General features: G+C 42.8%; 1 protein-coding gene across 4 annotated transcripts in view; it reads left to right on the top strand.

The window, feature by feature from the left end:
• Nucleotides 1-19452, top strand: part of LOC115133256 (ubiquitin carboxyl-terminal hydrolase 15-like) — a 37490-nt gene that overhangs the window by 5001 nt on the left and 13037 nt on the right. Inside the window, exons 4-6 of one of the 4 annotated variants that reach the window (XM_029666302.2) lie at nt 703-819; nt 1473-1603; nt 6196-6341. In XM_029666302.2, the coding sequence (XP_029522162.1) occupies nt 6213-6341 (129 nt within the window). In that variant the 5' untranslated portion in view covers nt 703-819; nt 1473-1603; nt 6196-6212. Of the gene's footprint in view, nt 1-702; nt 820-1472; nt 1604-2619; nt 2703-2749; nt 3895-6195; nt 6342-19452 lie in introns of those variants that run through there. The other 3 variants (XM_029666303.2, XR_003864186.2, XM_029666301.2) reach the window with 3 other exon arrangements.

The following is a 19452-nucleotide window of genomic DNA, read 5'->3' as shown; positions in this document are numbered from 1 at the left end:
TATTTGTCAATCTCTGGTGTGATTATGGGAAATGAAGGCTTCATAACATGCTCTTTTACTCATCCCCAGTGTATCTGGATGAACCCACCACTGTTTTGTACAGTACAGGATGTTTAGAGTGAACAAGATGTACCATGGGGGTGCTATTTCATTATTGGATAAAAAAACGTTCCCGTTTTAAGCGCAATATTTTGTCACGAAAAGATGCTCGACTATGCATATAATTGGCAGCTTTGGAAAGAAAACACTCTGATGTTTTCAAAACTGCAAAGATATTATCTGTGAGTGCCACAGAACTCATGCTACAGGCGAAACCAAGATGAAACCTCAAACAGGAAATGAGCAGAATTTGAGGCTCTGTTTTTCTATCGTCTCCTTATATGGCTGTGAATGTGCCATGAACGAGCTTATGCTCTCTGCCGTTCGTCCAAGATGTCTGCAGCATTGTGACGTATTTGTAGGCATATCATTGGAAGATTGGCCATAAGAGACTACATTTGCCAGGTGTCCGCCCGGTGTCCTTTGTCTAAATTGGTGCGTAATTCTCAGCTGCATGCATTTTCACATGGGATACAGAGGTGAAAGCACACTTCCACGAACAATATATCTTTGAAGAGATATGTAGAAAAACACCTTGAGGATTGAGTTATTTTGGAAAAAGTTCGGCGTTTTTATAACTGAATTTTCGTTTTTTTTTGGTAGCCATACATGACGCAGAAAACGGACCGATTTCTCCTGCACAAATAATCTTTCAGGAAAAACTGAACATTTGCTATCTAACTGAGTCTCCTCATTGAAAACATCCGAAGTTCTTCAAAGGTAAATTATTTATTTGAGTGTTTTTTTGTGAAAATGTTGCCTGCTAAATGCTAACGCTAAATGCTAAATGCTACTTTTGCTATGGTTGAGAAGCATATTTTTGAAAATCTGAGATGACAGTGTTGTTAACAAAAGGCTAAGCTTGAGAGCTAGCATATTGATTTCATTTCATTTGCGATTTTCATGAATAGTTAACGGTGCGTTATGGTAATGAGCTTGAGGCTGTATTCACGATCCCAGATCCGGGATGGCTCGCCGCAAGATATCAAACTAAAGGCTGTTATACATGCAATGTCTATAGGCTAAGTATGACAGAAAAAGTAGGTCTATAATTGACTCTGTAAACATCAATGAAAATGGACAAGGGTAGCCTGCCTCTGGTCTATAGAAAGCTGTCGGTTGCTTTGTTTTATTGTATGAGAAACTGTAGTAGTAACTGAGTAGGCTAACACCATTGAAGCTGTCCCAATTGAATGACCCCATTATAACCCCCTTTTAGTAAACCTTTTTTCACCACTAAACCTGGGTCATATTCATTATGGCAAACAAACAAAAATTAATGTCTGCCAGGTTTGGGTAGTCCTTCCATGTCAGTCCATTTTCCTCTGTTGGTTGCCTAACGAACATGACCCTGTTCTTTCTATCGTGAGTAGTTGGGGATGTTCTGGCCATCAAGGAGCACCTCATTGATGAGCTGGACTACATCCTGATCCCACCAGAAGGCTGGAATAAGCTAGTGAGCTGGTATGCACTGATGGAGGGACATGAGGCCATCTCACGCAAGGTAAGGATGGGTGACATTAGTGGCTAATTATGGCTGGTGTGGTCTAATATCTTGTTTTAAATGGTCAAATAAGTAAAATAATGTTTAGCAACTGTATGGGTGAAAGAGCTGATTGGGAACAGTGCACGTAGCGCCAGTGCCTCAGCGGTAATCAGATGAAAGAGAAGCTCCGTAAGATCACGGCTCAGGTACTTTATGTGAAGTGGTGAATAGTATGAGATAAAATATAATGGTCAGTACACACTTACATTTCTATGGTTGCTGTTAGGCCTGTTTGTTGATAAGCTACTTGTAGCCGAAGAGCTTATTGTGGTGTGAGAGGAGTAATTGAGAAGTTTCACTGTGTCAAAATCTTGGATGTGTTCTATAGGGTTGGATTGATCAATACACTTCAACACAGGTCAGATTGGGACGATTGTGAAAAAGGAAAACTTTGATTTCTAGATCGATATTAAAGCCTACCCAGCTAGTAACTGAATCTCAAGTGTAAGATATGTCAATGTTTAGGCTGACTCTCTCACGGTCTTCTTCAAGAGAAACACAGCTGGACTGGTCATGCGATTTTGATACAATTTAGATACCGGTATTCCAAATATGCTAGCTATTATTTGTAATACATGCTGTATAAGGACTTAATTGGTTTTTAAACGTAAAGTGGACCCGAGCACAGATGCTTACTGATGGAATGTTGTCCTCAGAAGATCTGTTTTTATAAAGTGGAAGTAGGCTACATTAATATTATTTGGTTGCTTTTTTATTCAGTGTGCTTTGGGTTTAACTCTTGACAACTGACTACAAGTTAAGCCAGTAGCTCACGTAAAGATTTGTTCTGCTAACATATGTTCGGCCATTTCTAACTGCCAGCTGGGCCTACTGTACATCCGTGAGCCCAGACATGGCTTTCTGCATCTTCAAATCTAGCCAGTCATGGCATCATGACTGCTGCAGTGCTTTCTCTTTATCCCCCCATTGATCCTCCCCTTTTTGCCATGTATGTTGCTGGGGGTATCGAGTGGCCCTGTCCATTTCTATTTTCAGAGAGCGCTCTGGATGACTTAAACACCGCTACATGGAGCGAACTACTAGATAAAATATGCAGGTTTTCCTTTCTTTCTTACTTTTGGGGGTTCTTTTACCGTGTTGCCAGGCGGTTGGAATTGATTTTCTGGGTTCTCTTGCTGTTCCACTCAGGTTCTCTGTGTTGAGGCTATCACCTGGGGAGTGATTCTAGTGTCCTTGTTTTTTGAAATGGAGGAATGCTGACTGAGGTCAAACAGAGAGCATCAGTCTTTTTAAGAGTGAGGAGAGAGATGTCCTAGCCTAAGAAGAAAGGAGTGGGCGGGGTATATCTGGTCTCGTTGGTTCTTAGCCTAGCTGTTTTAGAACTTTGTAACAGTTCTGTTCTGTCAGTTTGTTTCCTGTGAGACTTTCAACTTGCCTTTTATCTCTGTGTGATGTGGAACACATGGCTGGGCATTCATTTTATAAGGAGGGCAGTGGGTCGTGTCTGGTAGTGGGTGAATCTGACCCATGCCTATAGCTGACCCATGCCATTTCCTGGGGCAAGGGCAGGTCTGTACCCTACGGTGTGGTGTAGGGCCAGCCACCAGCGGAGTTGCTGTGTGAAATGAATAGGAATGGACCCTTCAGCTGTCTCTACGCTCTGGGGCTATATTAAGAGTCTCTGTGACTCGCTCCTATTAAGGGAGTTAGAAAGTGTAGCTTTTAGTTTATACACTTACAATGCTTTCGGTGTATAGATAGGCCTATTAACTGGGTAGCCAAATTCTTAGTTTGTTTATGTTTTGTTGTTGATTTGTCTCAAATAATGAGCTTGACTAATCTAATGCAAAATGCTGTTCTTTATTTCTTCTTTCCTTGGTGATGTTGGTGAATGCTTCTCTGTTCAATGTTGAAGAGTTTTAGCACGTTTTAATCAATCAGCAATGCATATCTTGCCCGTATTGGAACAATGTCATGAGTTTAATGAATCATTCATATGCCATGTACAGCAAATGCTTTGAACAAAATGTCATCTGTCATGTAAGACAACTTTAACATTGTCAAGTGTTTAATTTGCGAAACAAACATTTAGTTAATATTTGAGTTGTTTTTTTGTGCCATCTGCCATGATGTAAGACACTCTATCAACATATTTCGACAGGTGGTAGAACAGGGTATGTTTGTGAAGCACTGCAAGGTGGAGGTGTACCTCACAGAACTGAAGCTGTGTGAAGACGGCAACATAGACAACGTGGTCACCAGACGCTTCAGAAAAGCAGACACGATAGGTAGGAAGACACTTTTCTTCTCCTCCCAGAGCGCTAAGAACCTTGGCGTGATCCTGGACAACACCCTGTCGTTCTCAACTAACATCAAGGCGGTGGCCCGTTCTTGTAGGTTCATGCTCTACAACATCCGCAGAGTACAACCCTGCCTCACACAGGAAGCAGCGCAGGTCCTAATCCAGGCACTTGTCATCTCCCGTCTGGATTACTGCAACTCGCTGTTGGCTGGGCTCCCTGCCTGTGCCATTAAACCCCTACAACTCATCCAGAACGCCGCAGCCCGTCTGGTGTTCAACCTTCCCAAGTTCTCTCATGTCACCCCGCTCCTCCGCTCTCTCCACTGGCTTCCAGTTGAAGCTCGCATCCGCTACAAGACCATGGTGCTTGCCTACGGAGCTGTGAGGGGAACGGCACCTCAGTACCTCCAGGCTCTGATCAGGCCCTACACCCAAACAAGGGCACTGCGTTCATCCACCTCTGGCCTGCTCGCCTCCCTACCACTGAGGAAGTACAGTTCCCGCTCAGCCCAGTCAAAACTGTTCGCTGCTCTGGCCCCCCAATGGTGGAACAAACTCCCTCACGACGCCAGGACAGCGGAGTCAATCACCACCTTCCGGAGACACCTGAAACCCCACCTCTTTCAGGAATACCTAGGATAGGATAAAGTAATCCTTCTCACCCCCCTTAAAAGATTTAGATGCACTATTGTAAAGTGGCTGTTCCACTGGATGTCTTAAGGTGAACGCACCAATTTGTAAGTCGCTCTGGATAAGAGCGTCTGCTAAATGACTTAAATGTAAATGTTCTCCCTGACAGAATGAATGGAGCAGTTTATCTTTATTTTGAAGAAACTCTGGTCTCTCTTCCTCATGTACAATTTCCACCCGATTTCTGCCTGCCATTATAATGTAACAGTATGCCATTTAGCCTACGTGTTTATCTATAGCGACTTATAGTCATGCGTGCACGTATTGGTATGCCAGTCCTGGGAATAGAACCCATGCTTTACCAACTGACCTATAGAGTACCATTATATTAATTGTACAGTCAACCTGACAAAAGTAGCAACTGGCTACTTCTCCCAGCCAGAGAATGAATTAATAAATAATTCCCGTCCATTAGCCACCAGTCATAGTGATTGTACAGGAGCACTTCACCTCTACATGACAGAGAATTAATGAGTAATATATTTGTTTTGAAATGCACAGAAGCTCTCCTTTGTTCCTCTTTGGATCAATTCCACAAATGTTTAACCTGACATTAGGATTGTATATTTATCACCTGATGTGTTCTGTATTTCTTATTTTGACTTGTTGATTGTATACTCTGGTTCACTGTGCCCCATTGCTCTTACTTATTTGACTAACATATTTTGTTCAATTTAAGCAAATCGGATGCATTGCCATGCCTTTTAATGGTCAATTTAAACAGTGAAATCACAGGGGAAGGTCACTGATAACTCTGTTCTGTGTTTGTCAACTTCTTATGTAAAATAACTATGCTTTTGGCTACTGCAAAATTATGCGCTCCCACAAGAACTGCCAAAACTCTATTCTCTAAAGCACGCACACACACAAGTAATCAACAATTACATGAGCAGGGAGTTTTACTATAAAGTAATTCATTCATCTGCTGCCTATTTATCAGAGCATGAGATTTATACACTCAATTATTCTCTGCCTTAAGTATGCAGGTGCATGAGTGTAGTTTTGTCAGTTTGTCATCTACACTGAGCATACAAACATTAAGAATACCTGCTCTTTCCATGACGGACTGACCAGGTGAATCCAAATTAAAGCTATGATCCCTTATTGATGTCAACTGTGAAATCCACTTCAATCAGAGTAGATGAAGGGGAGGATACCGGTTACAGTTTTAAACCTCGAGACAATTGAGACATTGATTGTGTATGTATGCCATTCACAGGGTGAATGCGCAAGACAAAAGATTCAAGTGCCTTTGAACGGGATATGGTAGTAGGTGCCAGGTGCACCGGTTCGTGTCAGGAACTGCAACGCTGCTGAATTTTTCACACAAGTTTCCTACATGTATCAAGAATGGTCAACTACCCAAAGGACACCCAGCCAACTTGACACAACTGTGGGAGGTATTGGTGTCAACATGGGCCAGCATGTAAAACGCTTTCGACACCATGTAGATTCCATACCCTGACGAATTGAGGCAGTTCTGAGGGCAAAAAGGGGGTGCAACTCAATAGTATGGTGTTCATAATTTTTTAAATAATCAATGTATGTGGCATGTTGCTTATTTGTTACCTTTGTCCTATAACCTCCTGTGATGCAGACACCATTGAGAAGGAGATGCGAAAACTGTTCAGTATCCCAGACGAGAAAGAGACCAGGTTGTGGAACAAATACATGAGCAACACGTTCCAGCCTCTGAACAAACCGGACAGCACTATACAGGACGCAGGACTCTACCAAGGACAGGTATGAAATAACTCTTGGATACCAGGCTATTTATACCTTAATGTCTCTATTTCCTGTCCTGTCATCGCAGCAGTTATATAGGGTCTAGATTATTCCAGACCATGCAAACTGACAAGGACATTTTCTATGCTCTTGTTTACGAGGAATGGTGCCGGAGGGAATAGCTGCTGTTTTACTGGCTGCTAACCAATTGTGCTAGTTTATTTAATTTTTTTCACTTTGATTCTAACTTATTTTGTACATAATCATAAGTCTTATGACCGAAAAGAGCTTCTGGATATCAGAACAGCAAATAATCACCTCGTACTGGATGTAGATTTTTTTGTTTAATGAGTCGCACCTGAAGGATATAATGTTGCTCTCAGACGAGGCCCAAATGCTTAAAGCAAATCCAGGGAGAGGAGATAAGGGAGAATTCATTGGCGAGTGGAGAACCTGCCTCTCCCATCCGTTTTATGAGCCAATGTGCCATCACTGGATGAGCTCTGTTTGAGACGATCCTACCAACGGACATTAACTGTAATATTTTATGTTTCACCAAGTCGTGGTTGAACAACACGGATAATATACAGTTGGCAGGGTTTTCCGTGCATCGGCAAGTCAAAACAGCTACGTCCAGTAAGGGGTGGGTGTATTTGTCAATAAACGCTGGTTCGCGATGTCTGATATAAAGTTAGTCTCGAGGTATTGCTCGAGCTATAGACCACACTATCTACCAAGAGTTTATCAATATTTTTCGGAGCCGTCTATTTACCGACACAAACAAAGCTGCTCCTAGTGGTTGGGGACTTTAATGCATGCAAACTTAAATCCGTTTGACTTAATTTATACCAGAGGGGGGAAAAAACTCTAGACCACCTTTACTCCACGCAGACATACATCCTCAAAGTTCTACAGCTGCACCCTCGAGAACATCCTGACCGGTTGCATCACTGCCTGGTATGGCAACTGCTTGGCATCTGTCTGTAAGGCCGTATTTTTTACTTTAGTGTATTTCTTAATTCTATTTTCTTAATTGCTTTAAGGGCTTGTAAGTAAGCATTTCACGCTAAGGTCAACACCTGTTGTATTCGGCGTATGTGACAAAATTAGATTTCATTATAGTCTATAAGTAGGTTCTGGAGTTTTTCCTGGTCAGGTGAGTTCACATGCTTGGTGAAAATTCAAGGACCGTAATAATAGTGTAAGTCAGTCTTCAGGTGTGAAGCCTAGTATTAATTGTCATTTGTTTGTCCATTTAACAAGCTCAAATTTCAGCTTCATGGTTTTGTACATACTGAACAAAAATATAAATACAACAATTTAAATTATTTTACTGAGTTACTGTTCGTATGAGGAAATCCGTAATTTTGAAAAATTCATTTGGGCCTAATCTATGGATTTCACATGACTGGGAAAACAGCTATGCATCTTTTGGTCACAGATACCTTCAAAGAAATGGGTCTCAGGATCTCATCATGGTATTTCTGTGCATTCAAATTGCCATCATTGAAATGCAGTTGTTCATTGTCCATAATGTATTTCTGCCACCATGGGGCGCTCTGTTTACAATGTTGACATCAGCAAACTGCTCGCCCACACGTCCCCGTACACCTGGTCTGCGGTTGTGATGCTGGTTGGACGTATGGCCAAATTCTCTAAAACAACATTGGAGGCAGTTTATGGTAGAGAAATTAACCTTAAATTCTCTGGTGGACATTCCAGCAGTAAGCATGGCAAAACTACACTTAAAAAAAAAAAAAAACTTGTTGTTTATGGTCCCCAGCACAAGGTGCACCTGTGTAATGATCATACTGTTAAATCAGCTTCTTGATATGCCACACCTGTCAGATGGATGGATTATCTTGGCAAAGGAGAAATGCTCACTGACAGGGATGTAAACAATTTTGTGCACAAAATTTGATTTGTATCTTGTGAATTTTTGCTACTTTTATTTCAGCTCATGAAACATTGGACCAACTTTACATGATGTTTTTGTTCAGTTTAGTACCCACTGTAATTCTAATAAAGTACCTAAATATAGCCTACACATCTTAAGTGTCTGGATCCAAAGAACAATGGCATCCGCAGGTGTCCTGCCCCCCCACCTGGGGGAGTTTACCAGAAGTAGCCTGGGCCTAAACATACATTTACAAGCAGGGATTAATCTAGACAATGGGTCACTGTAGTGGGCATTCCGCTCAATGGCAACAGCTGTTCTAGAAGATTAACAGGGATGTGTCCCAAATGGCACCCTATTCCCTACATTGTGCACACAGTCTAAAAATGAATGTCATTGGTAGTACTTACTGGTAGCTCCTTACTTAAAGTTCAGAGCAAAACATCAAATCAAAGTCAGTCCTAATCAGTCCTTCATTAATTGCTATGATCATTTATCTTCAATATACGCTATCCCTTTTCCTTTTTTCTGTGCCCCCAAATGTTTAATATGTAGTGGTAAAGTAACCAGGTTGTCCCGTGACTGAACAAGGTGTTAGCAAATAATGTGAGTGGTTTTGGAACCACCACAACATAGTTCATAAACTAACTTGATGAAGAAGAAAAAATCTACCAGCCAATACATTTATTTGGCATAACACCAAAAACAATTATCGGCTTTGTTTATCCAGGTTTTGGATTTCCCCTATTTTTTTTATTTTACTTTTTGTAAATCTCTTTTTCTTCAGGTTTTCATTCTCAATCACACTTAATAGAACATCCAATTTTGTTGTTTTTCCCACAACAATGCTCAAATCACATCATTTTGCGATCTGGGAAAGACAGTAAAACATATTTTTGTGTGTAGTTGGCCTTTTAATTTCAATGTCAAGAGACTGGTGGTGTTTCTGCATGGCAATAGTAGAGTTTGAAACAAAATACCACCCACTTTGCTGTTAATATTTCATTTGGAAAGTTTAATGAGAGAGCGATGCCCGAAACATTCAATTATAAAGGCTAACTGGCACAGTGGTAGGCCCAGGCATTCCCATGCAGTTATGTCTTGAGAAAGTTGCAAGTAATACATTCATATTTCACCTTTATTTAACCAAGTAGGCCAGTTGAGAACAAGTTCTCATTTACAACTGCGACCTGGCCAAGATAAAGCAAAGCAGTGCAACAAAAAGAACAGTTGCACATGAACAAACGTACAGCCAATGACACAAAAGAAAAATAGAAAAATATATGTACAGCGTGTGCAAATGTAGGGAGGTAGCCAATAAATAGGCCATAGAGGTGAAAATAATTACAATTTAGTGTTAATACTGGAGTGATGTGCAAGTAGAGATACTGGGGTGCAAGAGGGTAAGTAATATGGGGATGAGGTAGTGGGGTGTGTTATTTACATATAGGCTGTGTACAGTGATCGGTAAGCTGCTCTGACAGCTGATGCTTAAAGTTAGAGCGGGAGATAAGGCTTCAGATTTTTGCAATTCGTTTCCAGTCATTGGCAGCAGAGAAATGGAAGGAAAGGCGGCCAAAGCACGTGTTGGCTTTGGGGATGACCAGTGCAATATACTTGCTGGTGCTATGGTGACCAGTGAGCTGAGATAAGACGTGGCTTTACCTAGCAAAGATTTATAGATGACCTGGAGCTAGTGGGTTTGGCTAAGGATATGTTGTGAGGGCCAGCCAACGAGAGGATACAGGTCGCAGTGGTGGGTAGTATATGGGGCTTTGGTGATCAAAAGGATGACGCTGTGATAGACTACGTCCAGTTTGCTGAGTAGAGTGTTGGGGGCTATTTTGTAAATTACACCGCCGAAGTCGAGGATCGTTGGGATAGTCTGTTTTACGAGGGTATGTTTGGCAGCATGAGTGAAGGAGGCTTCGTTGCGAAATAGGAAGCCGATTCTAGATTATACTTTGGATTGGAGATGCTTAATGTGAGTCTGGAAGGAGAGTTTACAGTCTAACCAGACACCTAGGTAGTTGTTCACATATTCTAGGTCAGAACCGTCCAGAGTAGTGATGCTAGTCAGGCGGGAGGGTGCGGGCAGCAATCGGTTGAAGAGCATGTACTTAGTTTTACTAGTATTTGAAAAGAGTTGGAGGCCACGGAAGGAGAGTTGTATGGCGATGAAGCTCTATTGGAGGTTAGTTAACACAGTGTCCAAATAAGGGCCAGAAGTATACAGAATGGTGTTGTCTTGGTAGAGGTGGATCAGAGAATCACCAGCAGCAAGAGCGACATCATTGATGTATACAGAGAAATTAGTCGGCCTGGGAATTGAACCCTTGGACTTCCAGAGGTCCGGACAACAGGCCCTCCAATTTGACACACTGAACTCTATCTGAGAAGTATAGAAGTCTATAACAGTTTGGGTCTAAAGTGTCTCCCCCTTTGAAGAGGGTGATGACCGCGGCAGCTTTCCAATATTTGGGGATCTCAGACGATAGAAAAGAGTAGATGAATATGCTAGTGATAGGGGTTGCAACAATTTCGGCAGATCATTTCCATATTGTCTAGCCCAGCTGATTTGTAGGGGTCCAGATTTTGCAGTTCTTTCAGAACATCAGCTGTCTAGATTTGGGCGAAGGAGAAGCGGGTGGGGGGGTTTGGACAGGTGGCTGCAGGGTGGTGCTGAGATGTTGGCTGGGGTAGCCAGGTGGAAAGCATGGCCAGCCATGGAAAAATACTTATTGAAATTATTGTAGATTTATCGGGTTGGCAATGTTTCCTGTCCTCAGTGTAGTGGGCAGCTGGGAGGAGGTGCTCCTATTCTCCATGGGCTTTACAGTGTCCCAAAACGTTTTGGAATTAGTGCTACAGGAAGTAAATTTCTGTTTGAAAAAGCTAGCCTTAGCTTTCCTAACTGACTATATTGGTTCCTGACTTCCCTGAATAATTGCATATCGCGGTGGCTATTCGATGCTAATGCAGAACGCCACAGGATGTTTTTGTGCTGGTCAAGGGCAGTCAAGTCTGGGGTGAACCAAGGGCTATATGTTCTTAGTTCTACAATTTTTTGAATGGGGAATGTTTATTTAAGATGGCGAGGAACGCCCTTTTAATGAGCAACCAGGCTTCCTCTACTGATGGAATGAGGTCAGGATCCCCGGACCAGGTCGATTTAGAAAGGCCTGCTCGCTGAAGTGTTTTAGGGAGCGTTTGACAATGATGAGGGGTGGTCGTTTCGCCCATTGCCCACGCAGGGAATGAGGCAGTGATCGTTGATCCTGGTTGAAGACAGCAGAGGTGTATTTAGAAGTCAAGTTGGTCAGGATGATATCTATGATGGTGCCTATGGTTACGGATTTAGGGTTGTGCCTGATAATTGTTGTTCCTTGATAATTTGTGTGAGATTGAGGGCATCTAGCTTAGATTGTAGGATGACCGGGGTGTAAAGCATGTCCCAGTTTAAGTCACCTAACAGTACGAACTCTGAAGATGGATGGGGGGCGATCCATTCACATATGGTATCCAGGGCACAGCTGTGGGCTGAGGGGGGTCTACGGTGAGAAACTTGTTTCTGGAAAGGTGGATTTTTAGAAGTAGAAGCCCGAATTGTTTGGGCACAGACCTGGATAGTATGACAGAACTCTGCAGGCAGTCTCTGCATTGGATTGCAACTCCGCCCACTTTGGCAGTTTTATCTTGTTGGAAAATGTTATAGTTAGTGATGGAAATTTCAGGATTAAAGCCAGGATTCAAACACGGCTAGAACATCCAGGTTAGCGGAGTGCGCTAAAGCAGTGAATAAAACAAACTTACTGATGAGGCTTCTAATGTTAACCTGTCTAGGACTCTCGCCAACAGCCAATGAAACTGCAGGGCGCCAAATACAAATCAACAGAAATCTCATTAATCAAATTTCTCAAACATACAAGTATTAGGCACCATTTCAAAGATAAAATTCTCGTTAATCCAGCCACAGTGCCTGATTTAATAAAATTATTAATAATAATAATTCTTTACAGCGAAAGCTCCACAAAATATTGTTAGGTCACCACCAACTCACAGAAAAACCCAGCCATTTTTCCAGCCAAAAAGAGGAGTCACAAAAAGCACAAATAGAGATAAAATTGATCTTAATCAGATGACACTCATAGGAATTCATGTTACACAATACATGTATGTTTTGTTCGGTAAAGTTAATATTTATATCCCAAAATCTTATTTTACATTGCCATGTTATGTTCAGTAGTTCCAAAACATGCAGTGATATTGCAGAGAGCCACGTGAATTCACAGAAATACTCATTATAAATGTTGATGAAAATTCAAGTGTTATGCATGGAACTTTAGATGCACTTCCCCTTAACTTGTTGAATCTAGGGGTCATTTAAAAAAAAAAAAAATTTTTTTTTAAATAACGTTCCCAAAGTAAACGGGCAATTTTTTAGGACCAGAAAATAGAATATGCAAAAATTGACAGCTTAGGATAGAAAACACTCAACTTTCCAAAACTGTAAAGATATTGTCTGTGAGTATAACAGAACTGATATTGCAGGCAAAAGAATGAGAAAAATCCAATCAGGAACGCAGCGGTTTCTAAATAAGAGTCCCTTCCTATGCTTTCCTATTGAGCAGTGAATGGGGTATCAACGAGATTCCTTTTTATATGGCTTCCTTAATGTGTGTAGTATCACAAGACATAGTTTCGGGCTTTTATTTTGAAAAATGAGCGTGTACAACAACATTGCGTCAGTGTCCACCTGATGACTCTTTGTATTTCTCGCGCAAAAGACAGAGGTAGCCATTTTTCCACCCAGTCTTACTGAAAAAATGCTCTGTCCCGGTTGATATATTATGAATAGATATTTGAAAAACACCTTGAGGATTGATTATAAACAACTTTTGCCATGTTTCTGTCGATATTATGGAGCTAAATTTGGATTCGGCGTTGTCGTGGCTGCAATTTCTGGTCATTTTCTCAGCCAAACGTGAAGAACTAACGGAGCTATTTTTTGCTACAAAAATCATTTTTCTGGAAAAAAGGAACATTTGCTATCTACCTGGGAGTCTCGTGAGTGAAAACATCCGAAGCTCATCAAAGGTAAACAATTGAATTTGATTGCTTTTCTGATTTTCGTGACCGAGCTGCCTGCTGCTAGCTAGGCGTAATGCTATGTTAGGCTATCGATAAACTTACACAAATGCTTGTCTTGCTTTGGCTGTAAAGGATATTTTCAAAATCTGAGATGACAGGGTGATTAACAAAAGGCTAAGCTGTGTTTGAATATATTTCACTTCTGATTTCATGAATATGAATATTTTCTAGTAAGATTTTTTGTCCGTTGAGTTATGCTACTAGTGTCAGTTGATGACAATTCTCCCGGATCTGGGATGGGTAGATCCAAGACAGGCGATTTATCTGTAGCAGGTGTAGTCCATCATGCAAACAATATAAGCAGGACGATACACTCTTCATAGCCCGGCGACTGTATGTGTGAACCCCCCGAACTTGCAATGTATTCGATGCTTGAGCACTCAAGTTGTTGTTTTTTCTAACTCAAAACCTCATGCAACTGCGAAATGATGGTTAAAGTATAGTGTACAGTATCTGTTCAACATCTTCATCTTATGCTGTCGTTAATAAAATAACGAGGAAAAAAAATACTTTCAAAAATGCAGATGTTTATTTCATACATTTACATACATTTCAGTTGCACTTACCACCCAGCTCCACGACCACGGGTAAACTTTGCTGAGATTATCGTTGCATTGTTGCACCAGTTCAACTTAGCTTGTAGGCTTGGCAGAGTTACGGATGAATGTTTTCAGTTGATGCCAAACAAGTTCGATCGGGTCTAAATCAGGAGATCTACATGTGGAGATGCAAAAAATATTTGTTGATATACTGTAGGTGTATGTTATTTTATTTAACCTTTATTTTACTACATAAGTCTACTTACTCTGCTGGCATCTTGACCCAGTTTATGCCCTCATTTGCAATGCAAACCCAGGCGGAAGTGTGTTTTGGGTCATTGTCTGCATTTGGAGGAGAAAAAAAGACATTTAGCCTAACAGCCAACATTAGGTACAATTCTAGAAATGTACATGTAAATATGCCTAAACATAACAAAATATTACCTTGAAAGAAACGATGTGGTCCCTGAAACACCTCTCTGACATAGGGTCCAGCAAATCTCTTGATGATTTTTTCCCCTCCAATCTCAAGCCATGATACCTGAAAAAGGAGCCAACTGTGAATTATTGTGGAAAACATAGCAGTCCGTGAGGTGTAGGCTAAAATATTTGAGATACCCTTTGCTTTGTAAATGGCCAAACTTGACATCAAAATGCAAAAATGGGCCTGGTCCCTGGTGAGAAATTGCCCTCCTACACATGGCGTTTGAGGGAATGTTTGGGACTAGGCTTGCTTGACCTTTCTGTAGTAATTTTGAGCAGATTGCTCAAGGGCCACGGTTGATTTGTCTGTGAAGATCACGTCATTGAATGTCTCGCCAGCTTTGATCCATTCCTGGGCCTGCAGCACGCAAAGTTATTTGTCAGAAGAATCATTGGGTCGAAACTACAACCATGTGTGTTCTCTTGTTTTGAAAGAAAATTAAATAGTATGTGTACACTACCTTTCAAATGTTTGGGGTCACTTAATGTCTGTTTTTGAAGGAAAATCTGTATTTTTTGTTCATTTTTAAAATGACATCAAATTGATCAGAAAAAGTGTAGACGTTGTAAATGACTATTGTAGCTGGAAACAGCAGAATTTATTTGAATGGAACCCCCGCCAAGTGCTACTGAAAGTCAACAAAGGAACATACCCTAGAGCCTGTGAGAGCTGGGGCGCAAGATGGCTCAATGACTGATCACACGGTTACGGACCCAGGAACGGAAACGACTACGATAAGGAACACAGCACATGAGACAACCATAACAGCAGCAGGACACACACTTCAGGTGTGCAGCTGTGCTTGGGAGAGAGTAACATCGGCAAAGGGGTTATAAACGTCCATCAAGGGAGGAAAAGGTGCTTGGGAGAGCAGAGACAGGGATCTCGCATTGACCAGTACTTCTTACGAAGCAGCCAGTCAAATCAGTCGAATGAAGCACAGCGACGGGACGCAAACCAAAGTTCGCAGAGCATCAGCACCCCTGTAACAGAGGAGGATAACACAAGCACAGAAATGCCGGTGGATGAACTCACCCAACCACAGAGACCTCTAAAAGAGGAAAAGATCAAAGGGCACAGACCGAGTGTGAAGTGGCCCAAAGCTGTTGAAAAGAGAGAGTGGGAAACAATCAACAACGACCTGACAAAAATCTTGGAACAACAGGTAGGAACAGCAGAGAAAAAACTTGAAAGGATGGGAGATATTATCTACCACTACAGAGAAGAGCGCTTTGGAGTAAACGAAAGGAGAAGTGGCAAGACACCACCCGCGCCAGCCAAATCTAGGAGGCAGCAGGAGATCGAGATTCTTGTCAGAGAGAGAAGGCAGCTGAGGAAGCAGTGGAAGAAGGCCTCTGATGCAGAGAGAGAAGGTCTAATGCTACTCCAAGCAGACATTAAATGTCGGCTGGCAACCTTGCGAAGAGCGGAAAACTTAAGGAAACTTTGTAGGAATCAGGAACACTCAAGAACACGGTTCTATAAAAAAACTTTAAGTTTGTCAAAGACCTCTTCGCAAAGGAAAAGTGCAGAATCCTAAAAATTCCAAAGCCAGAACTGGAAGAACATCTGGAAAAGGTCCACCAGGACATGAAAAGGCATGAGCAGATAATCACCCCACATGACATCCCACCTATTCAACCACCAGAATTCAATCTGGACACTGACCCTCCAAAATGGAGGGAAGTAGAGAACGTTGTCCGAAGAGCAAGAGCGGCCTCGGCTCCTGGGCCTAATGGAGTACCATACAAGCTCTACAAGAACGCCCCGGATGTTCTACACTTTCTTTGGAGGCTCATAAGGATAGTGTGGCAGAAGGAAATAATACCAAAGGCATGGCGAAGGGCTGGTGGTATGCTAATCCCGAAAGAGAAGGATGTAGTCAATTCCGACCAATCTCCCTTCTCAACGTCGAAGGGAAGATCTTTTTCAGTATAATAGCACAGAGGCTGTCCACTTATCTGGAAAGGAACAAGTACATTGATACATCTGTACAGAAAGCAGGCATTCCTGGTTTCTCTGGTTGCCTGGAACATACTAGTATGATTTGGCACCAGATCCAAACAGCTAAGAAGGACAAGAGAGACCTCTATGTCATCTTCCTCGACCTGGCCAATGCCTTTGGCTCAGTTCCCCATGAACTCCTCTGGGAATCCTTCAACATTTTCCACGTACCAGAACCCATCACTACACTGGTAAAGGCCTATTTCCAAGACCTGCAATTGTGTTTCACAACACCTGACTTCACAACAACATGGCAGCGCTTGGAAGTAGGCCTTCACTAGTCATCATCAGGGCATCGAGATGGGTGGTCAGCAGTGAGAGAACTAAGGAAGGGCTCCGTCTCCCACCTATCCGAGCATACATGGATGACATGACTACACTGACCACCACTGCAGCATGCACCAGGCGGCTACTTGCAAAGCTGCAGGATAACATCAAGTGGGCCCGGATGAAAATCAAGCCAAGCAAATCTCGAAGCATCTCCATAGTCAAGGGACAGCTTAAAGATGTGAGGTTCTGCATTGGAGATGACCCGATACCAATGGTGTCTGAGCAACCCATCAAGAGCCTGGGTAGATGGTACAACGAAAGCCTCCAGGATAAAGATCAAGTGCAGCAAGTAAGGCAGGACATCGCCAACGGTCTTGAGAATATCAACAAGACCCTACTGCCTGGGAAGCTCAAGCTTTGGTGCCTACAGTTTGGACTTCTCCCCCGGGTAATGTGGCCACTCACCATCTATGAGGTCCCAATAACAACAGTGGAGAAGATGGAGCGAACCATTACCTCATACGTGAAGAAATGGCTGGGTGTCCCACGATGCCTGAGTAACATCGGCCTCTATGGCAAAGGGGTCCTTGAACTACCTCTTACAAGTCTAACGGAGGAGTACAAGTGCTCTAAAGTAAGACTTCAGATGACATTGAAGGACTCCAAAGACCAGACCATTAGCAAGGCTGCACCTCCCCTACAAACTGGACGGAAATGGACATCATCCAAGGCTGTGCAGCAAGCAACATCAGCCCTGAGACACCAAGACATTGTGGGGAATATCCAGCATGGAAGAGGAGGCTTTGGCCTGGCAGCAAGCAAACCAACGTTCCATAAGGCAACAACATCTGAACGCAGGAAGCTGGTGGTCGAGGAGGTGCGCAGACAGGAGGAGACTGCAAGAAGTGCAAAGGCTGTCTCTTGCTAAACAAGGGCAATGGACGCGGTGGGAAGGCCTGGAGAGGAGAAAGATCAACTGGAGTGAGCTTTGGCAAATGGAGGCAAGCAACATCAGCTTCATCATAAGATCTGTTTATGATGTGTTTCCATCACCAAAAAATCTACATCAATGGTATGGCGAGGACTCAACCTGCCCCCTCTGCCCAGCTCCAGCGACTCTCAGTCATATAATGACAGGTTGCAAGACCAGCCTCTCACAAGGCCGTTACACTTGCAGGCACAATCAGGTCCTCAAGAGCCTGGCTGCAGCACTTGAGACCAAGAGGAGTGCAACCAATACATTACCTCCAAAAACAAGCAATCCCGTCAAAACAACAACATTCATCCGGGAGGGACAGAAAAGTCCCAAGCATCCTCCTACGAAGCCAGAAACTGGACACCTAGCCATGGCCCGGGACTGGAAGATGCTTGTCGATATTGGCCAGCAACTAATTTTTCCACCTGAGATTGCTTCTACCAACCTTAGGCCAGACATGGTACTCTGGTCCCCTTCACGAAAGGCTGTGTACATCATAGAGCTCACAGTCCCGTGGGAAAACTCTGTTGAAGAGGCCTACGAGCGTAAGAAACTGCGTTACACAGAGTTGGCAGCAGACGCAACTCAGCGTGGCTGGAATGCAAAAGTCTGGCCAGTTGAAGTGGGATGCAGAGGATTTGTGGCTTCTTCCACCATCAGGTTGCTGAAAGAACTTGGAATCCATGGACAGGCTCTGCGGCAGACCGTCAGACCAGTTTCTCAAGCAGCTGAAAGAGGCAGCCAGTTGATCTGGATCAAACGGAAGGACCCTTGCTGGGCTATAACTTCATGACCCCCCACCCCCACCTGAGAACCCAATTCAGATACCTTCAACTTGAGGAGGGCATATGAGGTATGCGGTCAGCTGTAGGGCTGGCTCAGGGAAGAGGACGCCCCTGCCTTGCATAGTCCTGTGGGACATCTTAATTGGGCATGGGACACAAGCTAAGGCTTGATCACCCTTTAGCTGGCCACCTTTGATGAGGGTGTTTAGTGATTAAAGGCCGAAACACCCATTGATTCGAAGGCACACTACTGAGGATGTGTCCCAAAATTGACATCTTAACCCAGTCTAAGAAATAAACCTCCTATGACACTCTGTCAACATCACGGCAAATCTCATGTGAGTGGATTCCATCTATTGGCACAATGGACAGTTTTTAACATCTCGTCCCGTGTTTTATGATTCTAATTGGTGTACAGAGACCCATTATCAGCAACCATCACGCCTGTATTCGTGACACGTTGTTAGCCTTTTAAAATGATAAACTTAGCTAATTGATCATTTGAAAACCTTTTTGTTAGCATAGCTGAAAAGTGTTGTCTGATTAAAGAAGCAATAAAACTGTTCTTTTTAGACTAGTTGAGTATCTGGAGCATCAGCATTTGTGGGTTTGATTACAGGCTCAAAATGGCCAGAAACAAAGACCTTTCTTTTGAAACTCGTCAGTCTATTCTTGTTCTGAGAAAGGAACGCTATTCCATGTGAGAAATTGCCATGAAACTGAAGATTTTGTGCCACGGTGTGTACTTCTCCCTTCACAGAACAGCATAAACAGTCTCTAACCAGAATAGAAAGAGGAGTGCGAGGCCCTGGTGCACAACTGAGCAAGAGGACAAGTAGATTAGTGTCTAGTCTGAGAAACAGATGCCTCACAAGTCATTAAATAGTACCCGCAAAACACCAGTCTCAAAGTCAACAGTGAGGAAGCGACTCCGGGATGCTGGCCTTCGAGGCGGAGTTCCTCTGTCTTTTGCCCATCTTAATCTTTTTATTGGCTAGTTTGAGGTATGGATTTTTCTTTGCC

This window comes from Oncorhynchus nerka, linkage group LG8, assembly GCF_034236695.1.
Source record: "Oncorhynchus nerka isolate Pitt River linkage group LG8, Oner_Uvic_2.0, whole genome shotgun sequence".
NCBI classification, from domain to species: domain Eukaryota; kingdom Metazoa; phylum Chordata; class Actinopteri; order Salmoniformes; family Salmonidae; genus Oncorhynchus; species Oncorhynchus nerka.
Note: the sequence above shows the minus strand (reverse complement) of the source record. Positions and strands in the feature narration are given on the sequence as shown.